General features: G+C 39.2%; 1 protein-coding gene across 1 annotated transcript in view; it reads right to left on the bottom strand.

Annotated features, from left to right (window-relative positions):
- Nucleotides 1-26,704, bottom strand: part of Phlpp (PH domain leucine-rich repeat protein phosphatase) — a 41,476-nt gene extending 14,772 nt beyond the window's left edge. The window contains exons 1-4 of the mRNA XM_065224402.1: nucleotides 26,156-26,704; nucleotides 19,075-19,366; nucleotides 18,718-19,004; nucleotides 10,974-11,278 (exon numbers count right to left, since the gene is read on the bottom strand). Coding sequence (XP_065080474.1) covers nucleotides 10,974-11,278; nucleotides 18,718-19,004; nucleotides 19,075-19,366; nucleotides 26,156-26,698 — 1,427 coding nt within the window. The 5' untranslated portion in view covers nucleotides 26,699-26,704. The remainder of the gene's footprint in view (nucleotides 1-10,973; nucleotides 11,279-18,717; nucleotides 19,005-19,074; nucleotides 19,367-26,155) is intronic.
- Between the last annotated feature and the right edge of the window lie 493 nt (nucleotides 26,705-27,197).

The following is a 27,197-nucleotide window of genomic DNA, read 5'->3' as shown; positions in this document are numbered from 1 at the left end:
TAATCGATTCCGAATGTCCAGGTGTCCAAAAAAGATCAAATGTGAACTTAAAGATACATAACCGGTTTTTGGTAGCATAATGCTCATAAAAAATATATAGGACGCTAAACGTCAATACTTCACCGCATTATTTACCTGATTGTACTAATGCGAGTTAAAAATAATATATCATAACAGACTCCTATGTAATTTATTATTTGATTCAATTCTATCTCATACATTCGGCTAGCATAATATCGAACCCACTTCACTTCACACCCAAAAATCGTTAAGAATAATAATAATTAGACCAGTTACCAGTTACCATTGATTTTTTTCAAAAAATATTAAATTTACAGTGACAAAGTCCAACAACGATTTATACATTGGTGAATTTTCTGCAACATAAATGCAACAATGTTTGACAACATTATTAAAAGTTGTTCAGTGCTGCCAATATTAAAACCAAAACTCGAACCATGAACTAAATTTAGCAGCTCGTCAATGTGTTTAGAATGAATTTGTATATACAAATAGACCTATACTGCGCCACGGTACATCGCTTCAGCGCAAAATCATGAGCACTGGTCTGGATTGTTTTGATTTCTACAAACTTAATTTACCTTGCTTTCCGATCACTCCGCCGCGCTGGCTGCCTGCATTATATTTCTGCTTAACATTTTACTTAATAAGGTACACACAGACGTTCCCTTTTGCCACGCGGTACCATCCGGTCGGCAAAATTCACTTTCAAACGCAGTTCATCAACGACCATGAATGCTTGGCGCGCGATGTAGCCGCGAAAACCAGTCAACTGGAGAAGAACGCCAACTTTTCCCAATCTCTATCAGCTGCGCAGTCGCTGTTGTGATCTATGTAGGTATGATGGTAATTTCAGCGCAAATTGAACAGCTGCTACTAGGGAGTTTTAGTTAAATTGCGCAATTCTTCACGGAGAAAACTTCTTTGCGAAAATACGAAAGCTTCCACTCTAGGGTGAGGTGGGGTAATTTGCACCACGGGGAAATATGACCAACAACGATGGTTAATGTCTTTTTCAACAACAATTCGAAAGTTTTTCACCCAGAAGTACTAGAAGAAGTGCTGTACTATCATTTGGAAGGCTGTTCATATCAATTGGTTTTGGTGGTTGGTCTTATTAATCCGTGGCGCGTGATACACCCAGTTCCCCTATTAGGCGTTTTCATCTAAAAAACCTTGCAAATATGTTTATCTTCAGAGATCTTCACGGTGGAGGTGCTATGGCTCAGCCATTCGAAGAATAATTTTCAACTTTACGCCATAAAGCAGACACCAGTGACTCAATGCACGTTTCAATATGGTTAATAAAATCACTTTCGGATAGCCGTTTTCAATTTTTGTTATCTTTTGGCTCTCTCCGGTTCAAAAGCATCGCGATATTATTGTTATCTTTTTCGAATAACTTGACTTATTTTTCCATTCCTTTCACTTAGCATGTAGCTCACAGATCGCAACATTTATCAAATTTACACCTCAACACAATAATTACGTGAACACTGACTTCAAATAATGCATTCCACTGTTGCAGCACAATATAAACTAGTTATTTTCCTTGCTTTCGATCACAACCTCACTCACAAGCAACTGCACAGGATTCGGCAGTAAAGCGTTAAAACTTAATTGACACCCGTCGAAGGTCTGTCGGAATTGATTTCCTCGATCGTTCAGTGTTTAAGAGTTTTTTTTTATTGCATGGACCATACTGCGCTCGCGAAAACCTCACCCGATCAACCGTCCGTACTGTCCGAAAAGCCGCGAAAAACTAGTCGTCCATCGTGAAGAAGGCGCGTAAGGCACGCGGCTTGATACCAGCCCACACAGTGACGATAGGAAATATGGAAATATACACACTAATCGAGTCAGTACGATTTTACCGAGTTTTTGAATTGCGGAACTGTTCGGTAAAAGTTTAAAAATCTGTGGAAAATTTATTAATGAGAAAATTTGTTCTGAACTTGTACATACTTAGTTCTGTTAACCCCATTTAATGATAGAAAATAAAATTGGTCGATTTCATTGATTCCTTACGGATAACGGTCATTTGAATTTTTACCGACTTTTTCAGTAATTCAAAAACCCAGTAAAAAAAATACTGACTCCTGTAAAAAAATCTTAGTGTGTACGATATTACAAATGGGTATAAATGGGTAATAAACTACGCACACAGTTTAAGTTAAATATAGCACTCCTTACAGCACTTGTTGATACAGTTTATAGAAACCAACCATCTGAAAACCCAAATCAAATTAATCGTTAAGGCTCAAACGCAATGTGGGTGGAAGCGGGACGGAAATTACAAGTTAAACAATGATCATAAATGACATCAAGATGTATAATTGAAGTCTATTTGATTCTAACAAGTTTTCTATCCGACAAGCAGGCTTACTCAGATTGGGCTTTTCCACTGCCGCTGCCGATCCACTTACGCTGTCATTGCGGGACAGTTGTCTGAAATTATTTCATTAAGATTTGATGTTCACATAACATTAGACCGCACTGTAATTCAAACACTTTCGAAGGCGCAACAAGCAGTTCATCGTCGTTGGACCGTCGGTCGGACAACGGAATAGCTCTTGCAAGACGATCGTTTCCTCTTTCCGAATGGATAACTTTTGGAAAATCGTGTGCCGTGGTTGACGGCGATGACGACGATGAACATTGTACCTGCTGCCCCATTGTGCACATCATAGTGAAACTAAGACCTGATGGATGACACTCAGACACCGACTATATTGTTGGAATTTCCAGAACAGCATGATTCAATCTTCTTTTATAGTGGGGTAGTGATATTATTAAGGTGGCATATTTTCCGTTTTCTAGGTACCACCCTCTTCCTTTTATCGGAACTTTATTCCAGAATTCTTGACGTAGGACTAGGGGAGAACGGTACATAACGCACCCCCGGGGTAGGACGCACTTTTTCATTTTATTTTGAGATTTTCTTGGAATTCTGAATCCAATTCTAGGATTTGTCATGCGGGATTTTGATTTCAGATGCTATGCTAGAAGTGCTGCTTGATAAGACAACAAAAAAGTTACGTAAAAGCCATGAAAAACACAAATGAAAGTCAGCTGGTGCGTTCTGCCCAGGGGGTGCGTTGTATACCATTCTCCCCTACGTCTTTGATTTCTATATGGGGGTACACTTTGTGAAAACCAAAAATGGAACATGTAACAAATTAAGAAAGATTTTGAACGTTAATAACTCAGCTGCCCCTGGTCCAATTTCAATAATTTTATCACCAATCGATCAGAAATATGGCTACGGATCGATAACAATGCTTCCGAATGTTGATTTTTAACAAGAAACTATTGAAAAACTGGTAAATGTCCAGCATTGTCCAAAAGCGTCGAATTAACTAACAAATCCACCAATTACCTACATGCATATGCTGCTTCCGCAGCACAGTCGTCAGAGAGTAGTAAGTAGACGAAACAAGTCAAAGTGGCATTCGCCTCCGATCCTCGGGCGCGTGTGAATAGGTAGGATGGAATTGCGTAATATTTTGCACACTCATCGCCATATTCAGAACCAAACGCAAATTCTTCAAGATAACCACCATCCGTTGTCTGGCTCGCCGTGGCGGTGTCTGACGTATCTCCGGTTTGATTTACGAGGTTTGCTGAAGGTGTTCCTGAAAAATGAGAGTCATCTACGTTTTGAAGTGACAGAGACGCACTCTGTTTGGTTTCGGAGGTTAAATCATCACCAACTTTGACAACAAAACGGCTCTTTTCAAGGCCACCAAGCTTATTACAGTTAAGAGTAGGAATAGAATTCATCTGCCTGTTTGTTTATATTCAGAACCAACGATCACACAAAATGCTCATGTAATCAAACTGGAAGCAGGGGTACAAATTATTTTGATCAACCTTGATCAACTTTGAATCGCCACGGCCGGATATTTTCGATGGAAGAAGCAACAATCTAGCATCTAATTCGACGAAGACGGCAGGAAACATTTGTGAAGCCGAGTTATTCACGAAAGAGAGTGTCGATGAAGAGAATCGATCAATATAGATAGGACCTATTGAAAAGTGACGCGAGATTTGTTTTCCGTACTGAGCTCCAATGCTACCGACGCCAGGGAGGCAGCTCCCAGAGATGTTATGCCTTAGAACATGCCGGTGGCGCCGACTGAGATTGGACCCAGGCCTGCTGGGTGAGAGGTAATCACGCTAATCACCGGCGCCGATATCTATCACGGCGAATGAGAGCGACCCAAATTTGAGTTTAGTTATCTCAGAAATAAGAAATAAAGTGCAGGAGCTCAGCGATGAGTAAATTTGCCTAATGTTTTCCCAGGATTTTCCAGGGAAAAATTCCTGAATTTGAGAAAAGTAAAGATTGGATTCACTCAGTCTATTGGTACTACTCCGGGGCTGAATAAAATGTTCGTCAATTTCCTCATTTTCTGGCAGATTTTTTAGGTTTTCCACAGGAAACCATGAGACAAATTTACTCATCGCTGAGTTCCTACACTTTTGGCGATTATGAGTGAGCTAAACTCAAATTGGGTCGTTCTCATTCGCCGTGTACGCAAAAAGAAAAGAGCCAGTGTCGCTACTTGATAGCAAACTACTCATTATGGGAGGAGTCTTTGTAGCTTTTATACCACTTAGTTGCACATCATTCTGCTTTAACCTAAAAAGATATAAAGCAACGCTGCTGTCTCGTATCAGCTCACTCTTTGCTCGACTGTTGAGCTGTTCAGTTCGTTTTCTTTTTCGCTCGAGTTCTCGCTTCGATTCGGTTTGTGCTGTCGCGTTGCGCCGTGGAAGCGTCGCCACCTTCGCGCGTTCTGGCAAGTTTACTGCAACTTGCCAACACGAAACAAATGGTGCGTAAACGTACCAATGATTCAGCAGCGGGCCCTTCAAAGAAGGTGGTAATCCAGCACAGCGCGTCGAATGATGACGCTGGAAAACGGGTACTGCAAGCCAACCAGTTTGCGGTGCTGCCCGAAGAAAATGGCGATGGTGACGTCGTTCCCATAGCTGCAAGAGAGCGGATTCCCCCGCTTTTCACGCCGGAGAAGGATGTTGCCAAGCTGCGTGCCGAACTGGCAAAACACAAGCTGCTGCCTCGCTTCAAGCTTTGCAGCATCGGCACCAAAATCATGTGCTCCAGCCTGGAGGAGTACAATCAAACAGGATGTTTCCTAAAGGAAAACAACGTTGACTTCTTCACGCACGATCTGCCATCGAGCAAGCCACTGAAGCTGGTATTGCGTGGATTACCGTCGTTTGAGGCGGCTGTGGTTAAATCCGAGCTGGAGCGGCTTGGGCTCAAACCTGAGGCGGTGTTCCCAATAAACCGGCGTTCCAACCACAACACCAGCTTCCGTGACCAGTTGTTCCTGGTGCACTTCACGAAGGGATCCACCAGTCTAGCGGCTCTGAGATCCAAAATCCGGGACCTGTTTCAGGTCATCATCAGTTGGGAGCATTACAAATCCCAACATCGTGATGTTACGCAGTGTATGAACTGCCTCTCCTACGGCCATGGCACCAAAAACTGCCATATGAAGACTATCTGCGGCAAGTGTGCTGGAACTCACTCGACTGCGTCCTGTGAGCAAGATGATGACATCGAGCCAACGTGTGTCAACTGCGGTGGTAACCACCAAGCCTCCAATCGCGGATGTCCCAAGCGAGTGGAGTTCATCAATATCCGTCGGAAGGCTACGATCAATAACCAGCCCGGTCGCCTCCGTAATCATCGTTCGCCTCCTGCACACACGGAAGTCCAGTACCCAGCTCTCCAGCCCCGTCGACATGTTCCGAACTTAGAACCACTTCCGCTCAACAACCAACAAGCCAAGCATGTGAGTATTCCTAACAATCGAACAGTCCAGCATCGTCTCGCTGCTGCTGCTGCCCAGCCAATGCCAGGTCCCTCCACCGCCCCTGGTTTATCATACGCTGGTGTTGTCTCAGGTGAGCCTGTCGACGATTCTCCGTTCACCTCGGAGGAACTTGTGACGCTCGTGGCCGAGGTCATCATCATCTTGTGCACCTGCAAGACTCGATCTGAACAGCTTCATGCTGCCCTGTCCCTTGTCACTAAGTATGGACCGTGAAGCCATCAAGATCGTAAATTGGAACGCTTGCTCCTTGAAGAGCAAAAACATCGAGTTTGTTGAGTTTCTCAATGAACGAAACATCGACATTGCCATCATAACTGAAACCCACCTGAAGCCTGAAACAAACGTCTACCTTCCCGATTTCCGGCTCGTGAGGCTAGATCGAACCAACTCTGGAGGAGGAGGAGTGGCTATTGCAATAAGGAGAAACATCTGCTGTCGACTGATGCCCAGCTTTCAGCTGAAGATCATCGAAGCCGTAGGGGTGGAAGTTTCTACTCCTATCGGCCCCATCACCATCGTCGCGGCTTACTGCCCCAAACAAGTCAACATCAGGGACGGATCGGCAGCAGATCTGTGACGAGATATTATCAAGCTAACACGACGACGGGAAAACTTTATCATCGCTGGCGACCTGAACGCCAAACATCAAGCTTGGGGCAACAATCGGCGCAATCAAAACGGCACCATCCTGAACAACGACCTGCAGGAAGCGCAGTACAACATCTTGAGTCCGGAAACTCCCACCCGGTTGAGTCGGTCCGGTGTTCACGCTACCATCGATATCTTCATCAGCAACATGGGCAACAACATCGCTCAACCTATCACCTATCAGGAACTCAGCTCGGACCACTACCCGGTGGTGACTGAGGTGGGATCCTCCGTAAATCGATTTGAAGCTTTCCGGCGCAACTATCATCGTGTTGACTGGGGTCAGTTCCAACATTGCGTCGACACCGCTGTAGACTACGATGTCCAACCGGAATCGTCCGAAGATGTTGACCGGTGTCTGCGCTCCATCGATCAAGCAATTTCCCGGGCCAGGGAGCTACATGTGCCAGTATCCAGACAGGTGAGTAATACTCTGAACCTTGACAGGCCTACTAAAGACCTCATTAGACTCCGCAACACGATTCGTAGGCAGTACCAGCGTACTGGGCTGCCTAACCTGAAGACCAATTGCAACCGTTTGAACAAAATCATCCAAGCCAGGATGGTGGATCTCAGAAATATCGATTTTGCAAACAAGATTCGCTCTCTCCCAGATTGTGCTAAGCCATTCTGGAAAATGGCAAAGATTTTGAAAAATAAGCCGAGGCCCATTCCTCCCCTTTCCTCTCCTAACCAAAATTCGGACCCATCTTTACTAATAACCCCATTTGAAAAGGCCAATGCTCTTGGACAACACTTTGAAAATTCACATAACCTTGGCCACGCCATGGTGAGTCCCCACGAGCCTGCAGTATCACAGGCAATGGCTAGTGTCGCTGCCACCCCCGTAGTTGTCCCTGACGAAAGTAGAATATCGGCTGATGAGGTGATAGCAGCGATTAAATCAACAAAGAACATGAAGGCCGCTGGTGTCGATGGAGTGGTCAACCTCGAGCTGAAAAACTTGAGTGTTGACTTCTTCAAGCACCTTGCAGTGGTCTTCAACAAGTGTTTAATGCTTGGCTACTTCCCTGCATGCTGGAAGTTAGCCAAAGTTATTCCAATTCACAAACCTGGCAAAGACCCTACCAGTGCCAAAAGCTATCGCCCCATCAGCCTCTTGTCCTCCATCTCGAAGCTATTCGAAAAATTGATACTCAGCCGTCTGCTGGTGTTTTCAAATGATAATAACATCTTTCTCAAAGAGCAATTCGGGTTTAGGAAAGGCCACTCTACCATCCACCAACTCGCACGGGTTACTAACATCATCAAGCGGAACAAGTCCGTTTCCAATACATCTGCCATGGCATTGTTGGACGTCGAGAAGGCGTTCGACAATGTCTGGCATGATGGTCTAGTGTACAAGCTGCATCGATACAACTTTCCGAACTACCTCGTGAAGATCATCAAAAACTACTTGAAACTACAGAAAATAAACGTAAATTTTACTACTACTACTCGTATCAGCTCATTTTCGCTTCGGACAGCGTGGTCAGCTATAGCAGCAGTAGGAAGTAGGAACCCAACAAGCAACAATTGACTGGTCGTGGCAAAGGAGGTGCCAATCGTCATCGCAAATTCTTCGAGATAACCACCATCCGCAGCTGGCTCACCGTGGCGGTGTCTGACGTATCTCCGGTCTGATCTACGAGGTGTGCTGAAGGTGTTCCTGGAAAATGAGGTCCGTGATGCTGTCACCTACACTAAACACGCCAAGCGTAAGTGGCCATGGATGTCCTCTTGAATAAAACGGCCCTTTTCAGGGCCATCAAGCTAACATCAGTAAAGAGTTGGAATAGAATTTATCTGTGCTTGTTTGTCCATATTCAGAAACACAAGCCCTCAACGACCACACAAACTTGGAAGCAGGGGTGCAAGTGATTTTGATTGATTCTCGTAATCAACTTTCTCTTTGAAAAAGATTACTACAAATTTGGTACGCCTACAATTCAAAAACGGAAAGAGTTGAGATAATAGATAATTGATCAATTAAAAGAACTTTATGCTCTTCACATTTATTCCGTCCACTAGCGGTCCTACGTCAAGCTTCCGTTCGTGCCCCTAGGCACAGACCCTTCTAGTTTTTACATTTCTCGACGAAAATCATGAACAGTAAAAGATGTTTAGTCTAGATTTATCTTGATATAAAGTATATATTTCAATTAATCTTACCAATTTCAACAAGCCCCGTTTCCGATATAATCAAACTTTTCAAGTATTCGGATGAGTATTTGGTTCACCGAACAATGTGCAGAGCTTAAATATAGGTAATAGGGGAAATGGCTCTAATGTCGACCTATGGATCTAACATTGGGCCCATCGCTAAAAATCTGCTATTTATCAATTTTATCTGGATGAACGCGTCATTGGAACGGTACCAATGGATATTTTTGGTTGCTATTGAAAATTTAGTCGATTGTTGAATTTATGTATTTTTTAGGGACACTTAGGCCAACAATACATACCTTTCCCCTATATTGAAAATATATCTATATAGATCCTAGTCCCAAACAGGTGTGTATTGCTTATAAGCCATATGAAACATTTTTCCAACATTCCTCGCTAACGTAAAACTTTAAAATTATTTTAAATCCTAAAAAAAGAAATCACTGAAAATTAATCAACATTTTTCATGATAATATAAGTCGGCCGACATATATTCGGTGAATCAGTCCAGGGTTTGTCCATACCCGTCTTGTAAGCGGTCACAGTAGTCGATGCATGTTCTGTGATAATGGACTGCCTTTGCTTTCAACACTTATAATGAGAGAGAGAAGGATTAGTAATTTCCATTTAATTCCACTACCTTATTTGCTTATCCTTGATAGATACGCGTATTTCGTCTACAATGTGCAGACTTCTTCAGTGTCTTGTACTAATACTCGACTAATACAAGACACTGAAGGAGTCTGCACATTGTATACGAAATACACTGGAGTCGCTTTTTACGCGGGGGATACGTGCCGCGTAAAAAAAAACTAACAAGATTTTGATTTTTCACATGCTTAAATATTTTTTTATAAACCGGATTTTGATGCCATTCGTAATTATAGCATGCTATGGTCCATATAGACATATTTTAAAAATTTCTGTATTTACACCAAAAATTGTGATTTTTTTTTAAGTATGCCATTCGATTACCTATAGCTTGATACGGATAATGTGATTGGAATCAAGTCGATAGGTTGTATCGTTGTCGAGAAATCGTTAAAAACGTACCGCGTAAATTGCGACTCAGCGGCACTAACCGTGTAAAAAAAACCGTGTAAAAAAACCGCGTAAAGAAAACCGCGTAAATAAAAACTTCGCGTGTCTGTCAAGGATAAGCAAATAAGGTAGTGGAATTAAATGGAAATTACTAATCCTTCTCTCTCTCTCATTATACAGGTATTCCACATTCATCAGGTTTCAACACTTGCAAAACAAGCTATCAAAATACAGTAACCAAACAAAAATGTAATATTTACGAGTGTCTCTCACCACAACAGTTATAATAAACGATAAAAGTTCTGTTTGGAAGCCATGCCAAAAATGCCGAAAAATGTGTTCTCAAAATGTGTGACAATTCTTCAATTAACCACTTCATTCGAGCAGATAAAATGACGTTTACTACCACTCGAACTTTGAAATGAAACATTATTTTGAGATTTTTTCTTCTAGAACCTCGAGAAAAGTAGCCAAAATTTGTGCGTTTCATAAAAAAATAGAAATTAGTTGGTCCAGTTTTGTGAAATCGCTGGTAGAAAGTCACGCCAAAACTGCTTGACAAAGTGGTCAATTATATGGGATATTATCCATATAGATTTTTCAATCCACTGCCCTCAAAATTCAGTATTTCAGCAATCTTTTTCCACGTGGTCATGGAAGGAGATCATACCTACCACGTGCTGCTGTTTTTGACGATTTGACCTGAGTGGCATAATAGCCGTTTCTTCGTTTATGGCCAGCATGGCTCCATATCAAAATCTGGATATTAATATGCAACCTTATTCGCGTTTACGTTCGAACTGTATTTTCCATACAAAAACATAATGTGTATGGAAAATACGTTTCGAATGTAGAAAAGGATAAGGGCGTTTGATAATCAAAATTTGATTTAATCTTAAACATTTCAACCTATATGACAGCCACTGACGGATGCTCCAAGCGTTCGCAGGCGATATGCTCCTAAATGTATATAAGTACACCATGTAACGTATAAAGCTAACATTCAGGCGCATGCCTCAACTGTTATACGAAAAATGGAAAGGTACACCACTGCAAGTTAAAACCCGCGGAGATGTTGAAACGGCAGGTTGTATCTTTTAGCGGACGTGAATATTCACTTCCGCTTAAAGATATGCTATCTGTTTTTTTTTTTATTATTTTCCCGCACGTTTCAACTTGCCCGATGTATCTTATACACTTCACCCATCCCTCTCAAGATCAACTCACCTCGTAAGTAGTGCAATCTTCTCCGGCAGTTTCCTGATCTCATTCTCCTCCAGATCCAGAATCCTCAAATTTCTCAAATTGTACAAACTCTCGGGGAAACTTTTCAACGTATTTCCATTCAATCGCAGCACCTTAAGCTGAACAAATTCACCCAACGCTCTCAGCGCCAGCTCCTGTAGCTTATTCTTCCCTGCCAGCAGTTCTTCTACGGTGGTGCACGATTGTAGGAATATCTCCGGTATTTGTTGCAATCCGGAATCTCCCAAATCCAGCCGTTTTTCGCCATCACCGTTATCTTGTTTAATCTGAAACGAACACATCACATCTTTGTTGAATCGACACTTTTAACACACGTATTTCTTTAACACACTAACATCTTGAAGCACATTGATCTCGTCAATTTTGTCGAAATCGATTTCCAACGAATCAAGCTCTATTGTTTCCACTTCCGAAAACGTAACCCGTGACTTGTTAGATTTTATACTATTGGTACCGTCATTGGTTTTGATAATGCACTTGTTTAGAACCATTTTTGAAAACTCTTCAATTTAATCCCTATGACACAGCGCGACTACATTGTTACGGTTCCGCTTCCACTGTAGAACTAACCAAACGCGCGGTGCCCAAGTAGTAACCTCATTCGGGGAAGGTAAGTATCTCCCAACCCGAATCAAAGCTGCATTACTGCGGGATCCAGTGGAAAACGGCGCATGCCACGGCTTTGCGCACATGTAGTGCATCAAAGTCAAAGAACCATGCGACAAATTGCCGCCTCTATTTACATGTGTGTACACATGGGCTTACAACGCATGTACCATAAACGGGCACCATACCTATACGGTAAAATGTTTATTACATAAAATTATCAATTTGAACGTCGCACGGAGGGGTATTTGGCTAATCTAGCTGGTCAAAATTCAAATTGTAAAAATGGGTCAAGCTTAAAACAAAGTAGTGCATTGAACTCGTTTGATTAATTGGCAAACAATACTGCTGTCTACTCGATTTTCCTTTTTTCAATTCTGTATGCGCACTGGAATAGTTCAAAGATGACATTTTAGGAAAACCCTTTGTGCAATTTTGTAAATGCGTCGTTGATGTTTGTGTTTTGATAATCGATTAACGATATACTTTTAAAACGACAACCTGGATTGAATGTTCACAGGGACGTTATTGAGAACTTAATAAATGAAGCCGAGCTCTAATTCACTAACGAGCAAAAAACATCAAATATGAATAAATTGGATTTGCATCGGGTGGAATCGTGCGATACAAATGAATAGAAATGGAAGATTGCTGCCTCTGCCTACCTTTGTTACAATAAATAGCTGCCTTTTGTACGCTTAAGACATTTTTTGAAAGATGGATGTTAAAAATATCGTTTGAAATTTATGGTGCATTCTGTCGTTTCTAATCAATCGTAATAGCTCTACATTCTCAAAAATATACTCTATTCCGAAGTCGAAAACAATTATTGATTTACTGTTTAAACAGTATGAAAAGTGAATTATCGTGGTCCAAAGAGACATGAATCGTATTTTTTAGCAGTAACTATTCAAAAATAATGTTGGCCAGCTAGATTGGCAAATTTCCCTATGTGCGTCAGTTGATGGTGTATGCTGTGTGCAAGAACTAATGGGGAACATGGATAAATCTGGAGTGAAGCGACAAACGGAAGGTGGTTTATATCTTTGGCTGTGTAGGCACGAGCCAGAATAGCTACGGGTATAGTTATTGGGTGTTTATCCGAGAAAGCATTTTCCATGTGATGTTCAGAAACGCGTAACTCAAAAAAAAACATAATTAAATACTGTCTGGTGTAAACCGTGTAGCAATCATCTGTATCATAATGTCAACAATTATATTTGGAATGTGTAAGGAAATTTGCTGGAATTTATAATGATATCAGTATCATATAACCTTATTCAACATTCGTTTGTGACCAGAGGTTCACTTATTTATATTACTTTTAAATCCATTGAAAAAATCTGATCTTTAACCTTCGCCTAAAATATCCCTTCGTTCAATTGAAAGCTAAACAACGAAATTATTTGCAAGCGCTTAAATTAACTTGAAATATCATTATAATTGCTTATCTTTTGACAGATACGCGTATTTCGTCTACTACTTGCAGACTTCATCAGTGCCAAGTACTCAACACCACTTGGCACTGATGAAGTCTGCAAGTAGTAGACAAAATACGCGTATCTATCAAAAGATAAGCAATTATAACGGAATTTAAAGGAAATAAACCAACACACTCATAAAGGGATTCCGTTAAGAGGTTCGACAAATTTTAAAGATTGAAATATCAAGTAAATTTATGCCAAATATAGCGTTAACTAGGTGTACGCTAGGTAAAGCAGAAATTTAAATGATTTTATCAAACGTTGTAATATTACATATGTATTACCTAATACAACCCTTTTTCATAGTAAAAGAATTGTGATGTATTGTTCTTGTATTATGAAACCCGCTTTTAATACGTTACAACTCCCTAGTCGGAGACGTGGCACACTCCGTATTTAATGGATCATCGAGTTAAAGAGGCAAATTTTCAAAATTTATGAAAGATCCAGAATCTTGAAAACAATAAAGTTCTAAGCTAGGGCACTTCCCCGGCGTAGTGTTTAGCATCCATGCCTCTCAAGCTAAAGTTATTAGCTCAAATTTTATCGTCGATCAGGTCACGAATGACCCAAGATTGTTAAAGTGAGAATATTTTTTTTTAAAAAGATACAATCTTACAACAAATTTTTCTTGTCTCAAAATTTAGAGACTTCAATGAAAATCGAAATTTCAACTGTTCTTCAAACTCTCTGAATGTACATTTTTTAGGCGTTGTATAGTTCTAAATTTGAATCAGGCTGAATTGATCATTAGGCGGTATTTTAGAATTTTGAACTTGATCCTAAAAATTGATGTATGAGCCTTGAAGATTAAAAATTCGAATTTCTAAGGGATGAATTATTTTTTACCGATTTTGTGACCCTCAATATTTTTGTGAAGAAAAGAAGCAATTTTTAAAACGACGTAGGGTAGAGAACTACTTCGGCCTAATCACCCATTTTGGGTCTATCGAGCAGAAAACTTCAATTAAATCCATGAGTTCAGAGTTAACAAGTCAATTATGCGTTTGGTACGATACTTTAGTTAATAAGCTACCGAACGAAGTCAATGCGAACGCGTGATATGAAGGTTTACACCCATTTTTCCAAAAAATGAAAGAAGCGCTCCGACCAAATCAAATTTTTATCTTCATCCGATAGGCCGAAGTGAATTCATTGGCGTTTCAATTGCGTTTCAATGCGTTAGGCCGAGTTTAAAATCCGTAGGCCGAGTTTGGCGTCAAGAAGCAGTGTTGGACTTTTGACAATATCTCAACGATTGGTTTCTCGTTTTAAAATCTTACGGTACGTACGAAAAGGTAAATAAATTTGGAAGCCATCAGTAATAATAACATTCCGTTTGGTGCTAAACTGAACTAGATTAAGAAAGACTAAGTGCGGGTTATGCTTAATAGGCCGGAAATGGGGTAGTTAACCCTATCTGCTCTTCCACGCAAACTAACACTATTATCTTATTGGGGAATCATTTCCCTCTCTGATGGTCATGTTAGTTTGCACAGGCAAACTAAGAGTTTCGATAAATTGACATTTGAATCTTTGTCTACAAAAGTAGGTTTGAGACTTTTGAAAAATCATACTTGAAAAATCTACATTCGTGAAAATTTCAAGATTCCTGACCTAAGAAAATATATAGAAGATGCCGGACTTGGAAAGATTTTCAAGATCTCACATGAAAATGAAAGCCCACATACGGGTCCGTGGAAAATTTTGATGAGAACGAACGGGACTAGATCAACTAGAGATAACTTCAAGGGAATTAAGAAAATATCCCTGGAACTTGTGACCATAAGAAATCCATGTTATTTGTGAGTAATATTACAAAATACTTCTGAGGAGAATTCCTTGGGGATTTTCAGGTGAATTTTCAATAGACACGTCTACAAGTTCTTAATTTTCATGTGCTCTGCTCTTAAAACCCTCAAAACGTGTCACCAAAACCGTGCTCTTACTGCATATAGTTGAGACTTCAATTGTCTGAGGTGAACTCAAGGGAATTTTGAATAAAGCTTATGTATTTCAATGTAGACTCTAGACCAGAGGTTGCATCTAGCCAAGCTTCTCAAAGACGGTAGCAGCGTGATCTACAAATAAGGTAAAACTGCAAAATAAAAAATAAAACCTATTTAAAAATTTGTAAAAAAACCATTCGCTAACATGGTAGCCACCCTCCAGTTCACATCATATCTCCAAAATATAAGCATATGAAAAAATGGTGAAGGCTTAAGGGGTCACGCAACGGGCTTAAGGTTTGTATGGAAATTTAAGCAATTTACTTTGAATTGTAAATTTTACTAATTTTTTTTATTCTAGTTGATCACACGCTGTCAAAATGTAATATATGGCCACTATTATAATGGACAACATATTTACCTGTTTTCGTTTTAATAGAATGTATGCAGTTGACAGGCACATATTTAACCATCAATTTATCATATTTTGGCATTTTTGTCACATTAGAGCAGTATCAAGTCAATTGGTAAAAATTAATAAATTTTTATCATGACCTTCTCCAATTTGTATGAAACTTTGCATAATTGTCTGTCATAGGGAATCATTCACATTTTTGATAAAATTCTGCAATTTTGGATCTTGAAATAATTTATTAAAATTGCGTCTTTGACATTTTTCAATAAACTGTAACACAAAACGTTACTTCTGATCTAAATGACGTCTGAGACAAACTTGTAAAGAAAAATAAAGTCTTTCTAGGAAAAATATACACAAAACTTTTTTCTGTATTTTTTTGTTAAAATCCAATTAAATAAATTCGTTTTGTTTTTTATTTAAATTATATAAATTGAACAAGAACATTTTGAGATATTCAATTTTGAACACTAAACTGCACTAAACAAAAATGTACGTGAAAGATTTTATTTTTCTCTACAAGTCTATCTCAGACGTCATTTCGATCAGAAGTGACGTTTTCGTGCTATAATTTATTGAAAAATGTCTTAAACGCCATTTGAAAAAATAGATAACAGAATTTTAGCAAAAATGTGAACCAAAGTTAGAGCGATATTAGTGAAATTTAAAAATCTTATACCTGTGCACCTTGATCAATATTTAACTATTTTTAGGTCATGAAACAAAGTACAATGATCGCAATCATTTTTCCTATGGTGAAGCCCCATTTTCCTATGTCCGAGAATTAAATTACGGAACTGAGTTCTACCTACCGCTTTTCTCGAAGGGGTTCCAGTCGTTCTGATTTTGCAAGTGAGTAGTGTCAATGGAAAACTAGTCACTCGCTGAAAACCAGAGCGATTGGTTGAAAACCTGGCGAGAAAAAGCGGTGGGTAGAACTCAGTGGGCAAAGCGTTCTTCGGGGGAAAGCTCTACAAGATTCAAACAACGAGTGGGTGGTTTAGTCCTCATACCGCTATTTCTCAGCCCTTTCTTAAACCAATCCAGCTGATTTTTTATAGGTGACTCATTTTATATACTTTTTCTTATCACACTTCGTGATTTCAAGAGCACAAATCCGACATTGTTTGCTTCTCCACAGCAAACGATAAGCAGTCGTTTCAGCAACGTGAATCACATTCCACAAAAAAAATATTGGTCGAAGGACTGCCGAGAAATAGCGGGGGATTCCTAAATAAACATGTATTGCTTTGGAGATGGAAGGTCATAGCTAAATCATAAAATAAATTTTAAATCGTGCGACCCATTTTAAGAATGATTACTCAAACAGGTGTATTCTGAAGTTACCTTTATAAAAAGTAAGTAAAGCCAGCAGGGAGGTCATAGCCGAAAGGAACAAGAATCCTGAAACATGTGTTAGCTAGTATGATTCACGTTTCATGAATCTTTCCTTCCAAAAACCTTGTACTCCTCCATATCCAGCCACCGTTACCAACCAGCATAACAATTATACCATTTTCTCGATTAATGTAGTGTGAGATGATATAACCTCTGTGCTCTGTGTGTTGTTTTAAGCACCTTCTCAATATTTGGCAAGAAATAATGACCTAGTCCGGCGAAGTTTGACATCGTGTGTCTCTGCTACCGCGATGATGGATGTGTACAAGCAGGTGGTATCAGCCTCATGTCGCATGGTTGGATGGTTTTCTTTTGTGCAATTATGAAACTGACAATTTTTCTCCGTTCAACAGGTCCTGCAGGGTGGTTACTTCTGTTGATCAAATCATAACCAAAATCATAACTAAAACACTTGCTATAACTGAACGGGTAGGATTGAAAATAAGAAGAATCAATTATATACTGAATAACATTGTTGAAGAAAAATTTCCCTTTCTTCAGGGGACGGTGAAACTTTTCATTGTGCTGGGTTTAAAGTGCGTGACCCCAAGCAACTTCTGGCTTGTAACTGCATGTGTTCTGCTCGTGGGGTAACATTGAAAGCCCAAGTCCAACTGCTCTCAAGCGTGTCCAATGTGCTCTAAAGTTGTTAATTTATTTATTATGAACGTATAAAGACAGCAACATGGTCGCTTCTTTCTTTTGACGGAATTGTATGTTTTCAAGTAGTTGCACGGAGGAAAAACCCCTTTGAAAGACCCTAAAACACCAACAGAAAACCTCTATGTTGACACTCAACATTACCGAATTGCAAAAACTATTTCAAGGTGAAACCATCAACGTATAAATAATGTCAATGGCAGTTTACCTAGATTTTCCAAAGTCATCATGTGCAATAGGCAAATCATTCGTCATACAGCTAGCGACACATATGATTTCGCAAATATTTAACGCTGTGTTAGCTCCTCATGCTCACCATCGCGATCAGACCATGTGCGTATTGTCTTCCAAAACACATATATTTTTAACATTATCGTCTTCATTTGTGCAGCTGAGCGAACTCTATCCTGTAGCAGATAGGTGCCATGCGTCTCAGTCTCATAAGTTTGAATTAGGCTCTGACAAGCCGCCATCTACTACGTATCATGTTAGTAGAGCGCGATTGTCGAACCGTATCGAAATCTTTGATGGTCATTTGAAGCATTCAAATGGGTTATTTTATTGATTTAATTATATAAAAGGAAACGTGCAGTAACGCTTCTGTATGCAAACAGTAATGAAATTGTATAAAATATTTCAATATTCGCCAATGATGTGCAAAGCTATATTAAATCGTACTTCTGATCTAAGCAGAAATGCAAATTATCATCATGTCATGTCAAATATATTGATGTGACTAATTAATTCTACGATTATAAAATAGTGATCCGCTGAGCTGCTTGAACGAACTTAATTAGTTAAATTCTGCGAACGCCTACGATGTCCAAAGTAGAAAACGCATATTACGACAACAAACTACTCTTGGTCGCTTTTCACGCTACAAAAGCCCATTTGATGGACGCCCTAATCGGTCCGGCTCGATCTGAGACACGAAAGTCTTCTTTGCCTTACAACCAGCGAATGGGGCTACCTGGTCAGTAACGCATGAGTGACTCTCTTAGCAAAACCGCACTCCATTCCTATGCACACACACACACACACTGTTCCTATGCACGTTGGAGCTCGTTGGAAATCGTTTCTCCTCAAAGGCCGAACAATTGCCTCAACACGACGTTACCGCCACCAAACCGTCAGGTAAATTAAATGGAAATTTCTTATAGACACACTTTATTCATCGCCAGCAGTGTTCTTACCTCAGACAACCAATCGCTCCACTGGTCACGTTCCCAGGATTCTTCGAAGCCCAGAAACAGCACTGTCTCTCGGTCGTTGATTGAATGGACGCTGGCATTGCTATTGTAGAGATGTGTCGTACTGGTGCTTTCGATCAACCGATTGATATTCTCCTTTGTACTGCTTCCATTGCTATTATCGTTTGACTTTGGCACTATTTTTATGATCAGTCGATTGTAACCGGGCGTGTGCTCGTAGATATCCGCTCCCGATAACTCGTATACTTCCGGCGACATACCCGAACCCGCTAGTAGAATAGATATCAATTAAGTAATTAGTTATACATACCGTTATTTGTCCAATCAAACGAATAATACCTGGAAAAACAACCAGTTTGCTTCCAATGATCGACAGGTAGCGTCTTCTCCATTGCGGGAAGACCAGTCCTTTGAGAATCTCTACGGAGCCCGAACGGAGGACTCCCTTGCACATGGGAATCTCCGCTGGACCAATGTGGAAACGAATCAAATGCTTCAGCTCCGGATCGATTCCGAGCCGAGCACGTCGTGACTCGTCCAGATAGCCAAGGGATTTAAGGAATTCTTCCTGCACCAACAGCGGGTATTCGTTCTCTTCCAACCGGCGCGTTTTAGATCCACCGATTTGGACCTATCAAAAAAGAAAATAAAATGTTTTTGTAAGTCGAGATAAGTTGGATGAATCCTTTAATATGGTTAAATTACATTGCTAAAGTATGAGATTAACTAACCAACTGGCTAGGTAAAGACAAAAAAACTTTGCTACAGTAGTGATGAACCAGCTTCGGCACAAAATCAGTTAAGTAAAGCAATAAAAAAACATTTCTAAAGTTAACAGGACATAAATTGTGGAAAATAAGGTCTAAAAGCCATTCATAAACTTAGTTTAATTGCATTTGTATTTAAGTACGCGTCCATTATGTTCTTAGAATAAAATAAGCAGTTCCACACCAAATGATGAATCCTAAAAACTCGAACTTCTTCGATGTGCATGAATCTCTGCATAATTGTTTGATATGGGCAATGATTCACATTTTTGCTCAAACTCGGCCATTTTGGATCTTGTATTTATTTTTTAAACGTCTTTGAAATTTTTACAAAGTTTAAAAAAAAACAAAAAAACAATTTTCAAAAATATCTTAAAATCCTAAATACCTTGACCGATTTTTCAATTAAAAAAAATGAAAAATGCAAACTTCTCGAATGTTTAAAATTATGGACACTTCATAATTGTCAAAACCCGTAGAACCAGAACTTTTGGTCACATTTAACTTTTTGTAATTTATACTCATTGAATAATGTTTGAGACGTTTTAAATAATTTTAAGTGGAAAAAAAAACAAACACAAAAAAGCGTACTAATACTGTTCTTTGATTTTTGTCAGTTTCCAAGTGTCGATGGTTTTTAACATTCCACAAATTTTCAATTCTCATAAGCTTTTTTTAGAAAAAATAAATCTTAAAATTCGAGCAAGACGATTTTGAAACATTTGGGTTTTCATTTATTTTTTTTTTATTTTTACTTATCACAAATAAAAAAATGTTTTGTTTATTTTTACCAGAAAGACATTATTTCTCTCTTACAAAGTACAACCAAGAGGCGTAGCGGCGCCGGTGGTGTGCTGGTAAGCGTGATTACCTCTCACTCCAGCAGGCCTGGGTACCATCCCAATCGGCGCCGCCGAGATGTTCTGAGGCACGCCGTTCGAAACATTCATGTCAATTTCTGCGAGATAGAGCACACATAAAATTAACGCTAGATTTGGCATAGATTTATGCGATATTTCGTGTAGCGCAATATCGCATAAATTAGCAATATTGTATGCAAGCTTGTAAACGATTTCGCTGTTTATGCCAAGTATAGCTCAACATTAAACGAAGGGAGATTTTACGCGACAGTTAAAATTCAGAATTTTTTCTGTGCATAACATCTCTGATCACACCGAAGTAAAGCCGTTGGTCCCCGGTTCATGAGTTGATGGGTCGGTAGGTAGGGTCCAGGTGTGGGAGCTGCCTCCCCGGCGTCGGTAGCATTGGTGCTCAGCACGGAAAACAAGATCAACGGAAAACAAATTAAGGAAAAAAAAAAACCGAGGCGCCAACATGGGGATTTTTTCTAATGTAATCACACATATTTAAGATAGTTCATGTGCTTTATAATTGATGAAATTTTGAATCTCCGTTCTATTTGACATGCAGATTACGAATATGTAAGTATGGTAGCTAAAAACATCAAATAAATCCATTGTTTCAGAGTTGATAAGTCAATTATGCGTTTGGGACGATATTTAAGTTCAAAAACTACCGAACGAAGTCAAAAAGAACGCGTGATATGAATGTTTACACCCATTTTTCTCAAAAACAAAAGAAGCGCTCCGACCGATTCAATTTTCATATTCATCCGATAAGCCGAAGTGAATTCAATGGCGTTCTAATGGCATTTCAATCCGTAGGTCGAGTTTATGGTCAAGAAGCAGTGTTAGATTTTTAACAATATCTCAAAAATTTATTTCTCTTTATCAAATTTTACGGTACGTACGGAAAGGTAAATAAACTTAGAAGTCATCTACAATGAAAACATTCCATATAGTTAAAAAAAAATCCACTCGAAAAATAGAGTTCATGGGTTTACTCACAAGCTCCTCCAAAAACAAAACAATTACTACGGTCGCATCGCCTGATTATGCGAATCCTGACCCATCTATCCAACTCCGTATTATATATGGGGGCGTCGGTGAGTCGCAGGCCTCCCGTCAAGTAGATGTTATCCTTACAATATCCTTACTTTCTCCGTAACGGAGAAGATGGGCGTGGCCGGCAATGGTGATTATCCATGCTTTTCCTGTTCCGAATTTGATTGGAGAGCTCTTCACTCCCAAATAGTTTTCCTTAAGAATAAGAACGATAAAGTAGATACATGACAGTTGCCAGTATATAATCTACAAATCACTCCGTTACAAACGCAAACGCAACGCAACTTCGTTTCGATCATAAATCTCGTGTCCGTGCTATTTATTTTTTTAATTGCAAGGGAACCATGTTGAAATTTTTACAAAATCCATAATGGCCGAATTTTAGCAAAAATATGAATCATTGCTCATAACAAACAATATCACATTGATTTATATAAATCAGAGCAATTATTTATACAAAATTCCGCAATTTTTCCTGGAATTGCTTTTGGGTGAAATCAGCTTAATTTATAAATAGAGCTCAAATTGTATACTATAGAAAACTTCAACAACGATTGAGCCATTATGGTATGTTAACTAAATTACAACTAAATCATAAAAACACATTCATCCCAACACACTATTATAAAACACCTACAAAACAATATCACGTCCCAGAAGAAGACCCTAACCCTGGATCGTAACGTTGCACAGAGGAGTAACTGGAATAAAAATGATTTCAAAATGTGTAAAAAGTGTGTTTAAAAAAAATTAATTTAAAAAATATATTTTTAGTTATTCTACTGTTCAATACAAAAACGACGTCAAATTAGTTGGAGTTTAAATCTGTGGATATCACAAACTTTGAAAGTGATAAGCCGGGGTTAAAAGTTTGGCAAGGCACCCATAGCAGACGCATGATATGGAGGGTGTCCATTCGCATAATGCCCTTCAAAAAGGCAAAAATTCCAAGTGTGAGCTTGTACAACGAACTATTTTTTAATCTGAACAAGAAATCGAACGATAATAATCGATCTAGTGGATTTTTTGAGCGTTTGAGATCGATTCAAAAAAATCTATTAATCGATCTTCCAAGCTCCGATTCAAAATCACCCAATACTATAGTTTCTAATTCTCATAGCCAAGATAGTTTATGTATGTCCACTATGGACTGCTAATTTTTGAAGTTGTAATAAATTTTAAAAGCCATGTTAAAACTCAATACTATGATGTTATAAATTGTTTCTGAAATCTCGGTATTTCAAGTTCATAAATTGACACAAATTTTGGGATCATAGAAAAATATGTTTGTTTAAGATCCTATACTAAGGAAAGTTTCCTGGCGTTTGGGACTAAAATTGATTCTAGAATTTAAAAAAACTCAAACACAGATAAATTTAAAATAATTACTTCGATATGTCGTAAATTTCCAATGTTTCAATTTTTCTATTGGACTAGATTTAATATAACATTATATGCAACGCCGATGGTGTAGTGGTAAGCGTCACTGCCTCTCATCCCAAAGGGCCTGGGTTCAATACCAGTCGGCACAGTCGGGATTTTCTGAATCATTAAATCTCTGATCACGCCTTCTTTCGGAAGGGAAGTTAAGCAAGCCGTTGGTCCCCAGTCCATGAGTTGATGGGTCGATAGGTATGGTCCAGGTGTAGGAGTCGCCTCCCTGGCGTAGGTAGCATTGGTTCTTAGTACGGAAAACAAGATCTACGGAAAGCAAATCATGAAAAAAATAATAACATTATATTTGATACCCACTTTGATGATCAAATGCCAAAATGTGCCTTAAAATCATCGTCATAGAGGATTTAAAAAATGGAACAAAACAAGCCGTTACAACTTTTTTTTAATAGTTTGGACCCTAAAAAATCTATAAAAAAAATTAAAGAGTTAGGTTTGCCTTGATTTGGAAGAATTAGACATATTTTGTTGATATAAGCTAAGGAAAAGGGACTTTAAAAAAAAAAATTAGTTTCCTCTAAACAACATTCAGAGGGTTAGCCCCCAGGTTTCCCGATAAAAAGCTATGTCGGGTAACCCTAATCCACGAGGTTCGCTAAATTATAAGACTCGTAATTTACTTTTTTCATGAGTTATTATTTTTAGAATATTTTTTTCTAGATATAGTTTCTACTATTCTACTTCGTCGTAATCGCCCATTTCCGTTCTATCGATCAGAAAAGATCAATAATATCAATGATTTCACCGAGCACAAATCAACGATAAGTTTTTTGCCGATGCATTAGTTCATTAGCTACAACATAAATCCTATTAGAGCGCTTTGTATGAATATGTACACTCATTGTTCTCAAAACAAAAGAAGCACTCCTAGCGAATCCCCTTTCTCTACGTTTATCCGTAGGACGAATAAAATCTAATGGCGTTTCAATGCGTTAGGACGGAATTAAAACTCGTAGGACGAATTTAGAATCAAGAAGAAGTATTGGATTTTAAACAATATCTCAACAATTTGTGACTGTTTATAATATTTATATTATGGAAAGGTGAATAAATTTAAAAGTCATCTTTGACAGAAATATTCCTGTTTTATTTACAAACCCGTTTAAAAAAGAGAGGTAAATCGCGGGTTGTACTCAGTAGGACGGAATTAGACCAAAAACCCTATTTAAGCCTCATGTGCAAAATTTCAGGATAATCCGACAAGAATTGAATTGTGTCATAGAGGCAAAAATCAATAACAGTAATGACACATTGATCTTTCATGGAATTCAATGTAAATTAATAGCTAATTTCAATTGCATCTTTTTTTTTATTCTTAACGAGAAAAACTAACACTTACATACATACAATGAAATTACCTAAAATCCGTTATAAACATGGTTTATCTAAGCTATTATATTACTAAATCACCATTTTACATTGAAAATAATGTTTAGACATCTATAGCTAAAATATGCCTAATTGCGTCAGTACTAGGGGGTTTGTACTGTCTGAAAAGGGTTTTCAAGACCTTTCTAAATACCTGGACCACATTTTGCTCATGTTTGTGCCTCTATGTTAAAATTTATTAGTTTCAAAAAGATCTACTTTTTCTGTTATATTTTGGAGCCACCCTAGAATTTCGAGTTTTTCTTAATCTACAGTTCAAAAAATAATTAATGATATTAAAATAAATCAAGACAACGACCCAGAGAAAGATGAGATTATGATTTTTAACTTTACATGATATTTACAATAAAAAAAACATAATTAAAAATTTAGAACCACCCTAAAATATTAGATATAGTACAGTAATACATAATTTTAAACGGCGCCGGTGGTGTAGTGGTAAGCGTGATTACCTTTCACCCCAGCAGGCCTGGGTTCAATCCCAGTCGGCGCCGCCGGGATGTTCTAAGGCATAACATCTCTGATCACGCCTTCCTTCGGAAGGGAAGTAAAGCCGTTGGTCCCCGGTTCATGAGTTGATGGGTCGATAGGTAGGGTCCAGGTGTGGGAGCTGCCTTCCTGGCGCGTTGGTAGCATTGGTGCTCAGCACGGAAAACAAGATCGACGGAAAACAAACCAAAGAAAAAAAAAAATACATAATTTTGAATGCAAAATGTGGATGATTAATTGTAACACTTTCCCAGGTAGGGACTTCCCTTAGCTCAGCCGGTAAAGGCGCAGCTATAAAGCAACACCTGGTCCGGTCTAGGAATTTCCCGGATTGGACATTTGTTCGATGTTCCTGTAATTAGAGTATGATTGTACTTGCCGCACAATATACTAATGCAAAACTGGTAAAGGCATAGAAAGCTCTTAATTAACAACTGTGGAAGTTCTCAAAGAATAGGCTCAAGTTGAGGGCCAGCGTAAAGTCCCACTGGGGACGTCTTCTTTTTCTAGGCTTTTTACGCCTTTCCGATTCTCAACTTCCTATGCATGAAATTAAAAAAAAATCTATTGTGACATACCCATACGTATTTTTGTGGTACGACATAGTGGAAGCGTGTGAGCATAGTTGGAGCATATACCCTATATAATTTAAAAATCAGATAAGAAACTAACTTCAAAGGGAAGCATTTTAGTCACTTGAAGGTGTCACCTGGATCGAACTAAGATATAATAAATAGATATAGGTCAAAGTCAAAAGTACTTGAAACACGTTGCATGAAATTTAAATTAAAATGATACTTTCCCCGGCGGACATGACCAGGTGTAACCAATGTGTTCTATGCCGCTAAATATATTTCCATAGTCTGGCTACTTCTCGGGAGAACCGGCATTACGTTTGGGTGTGTCCAATGTGGCCGTGAATACACCTATGACCTTTTACCTAAACTGTCGTGTGATTTTATATGTCGTATGATAGGTTTCGGCTTACATCAGATTCTGACTAATTCCAGGGTGGTACTAGGTGGTAGCATGTCCAGTTGTGACCAGTGTGGTACTAGGGTGCTTTATTTTGAAAATAATAAATGTAATTGCAATCATAGCAGTCCCAAACGTTGCAGACATTTTAAACATTGCAACAGACTAAGCTCGTTGTAATTTATATCATACCTTGCTGCATGATTTGTTTCGAGACCTATCTCGCAATGATGTGTCTCAATGCAAAAATAATTCACATTGAAAACACGGCAAGATGAATAGTTCTCATATTTCCTCCGCACAACATGCTTCTAGACCTGATTTCCAATAATGCAATTGAGTATCACCTACTATAGTACACAAGTCAATTACCCACGAGGATTATTTTACAACCCACCACTATGATCAATGATTCCTTACCCACAGAGTATACTCCATCGGCAGGTCCATATCTTTCACCACATCCAGCGTAGTTGCGGTGGTGATTACATGCACCATCCGGCTCGGATCTTCACAGCTTACATCACTCCGATCCGGACCGCAGTAGACACGGATCCAACCACTGGTGTTCCACAGCAGTGACATTTTCGACAGCGTCAAGTTGACCGGTTTCCCGCTGGACACGCCAACGGATCTAAGGGAACCACTTTTACTAGTCAACCCACCACCACCGAGCCTGATAGCACTACCATTGCACTTGACGACTGCACTGTTATTATTATTTTTATCACTATCGCCCGGACTGGTTGATTTATCATAATTTATCTCCGCATTCACCACGATACGGTTGGGAACTTTCTGCACTTGCTGCTGGAGCTGTTGCTGTTGGATCAGTTTCGCATTTCTTCGCTGCTTGATTGATCGAAGCGTCCCATTGGTGTGCACTTGCTGCTTCGGTTTTGCGCCGCCACCACAATTAAGCAGCAGATCTTGCCGGGCTGCATTGAAAGTCACGATTTCCATGGCTATTTTTTTGTTTTCGATCGTCGCTTCCGGTACTGCACTACTTTACTTGATAAATATGCATTCAAATACTGAAAAACTGCATCGTCCATTCATTATCTATGCCATATTTTCTCATCGGCACGATAACACTGATTGATTTGAAATTCACTGAACATGTGTTACTACATTTCACGCGAACTTGAACACAGCATCCAAGTGCATTGAAATTAGGAAATTTGTTCGCCTTAGTTGTTGGTCAATGGAATCCCATAAATCATGTAGGAAATAAACTCCAAACCAACCTATTACATCATCACTAAAGAGCAATGAACTTGTTACAACTTCGATTCATTTGAACTTCACACCGCGCGTAGTTTAAATTCACCACTGCCCTCAATTTTCGAACACCTGTTGATCACACACACGCTACGTGCACCAAACGGTGTACAACATATCACCCACTACTGTTCAACAATGTCAAATCCAAGTAACAATGCACGGCCCCGTCCGCGGAAAA

Source organism: Ochlerotatus camptorhynchus, unplaced genomic scaffold, assembly GCF_037179485.1.
Source record: "Ochlerotatus camptorhynchus isolate MF236.1 unplaced genomic scaffold, CSIRO-AGI_Acam_v1.1 ptg000211l, whole genome shotgun sequence".
In the NCBI taxonomy this organism is placed as follows: Eukaryota; Metazoa; Arthropoda; class Insecta; order Diptera; family Culicidae; genus Ochlerotatus; species Ochlerotatus camptorhynchus.
The sequence above is the reverse complement of the archived record's forward strand: the minus strand, read 5'-3'. Positions and strand labels throughout refer to the sequence as shown.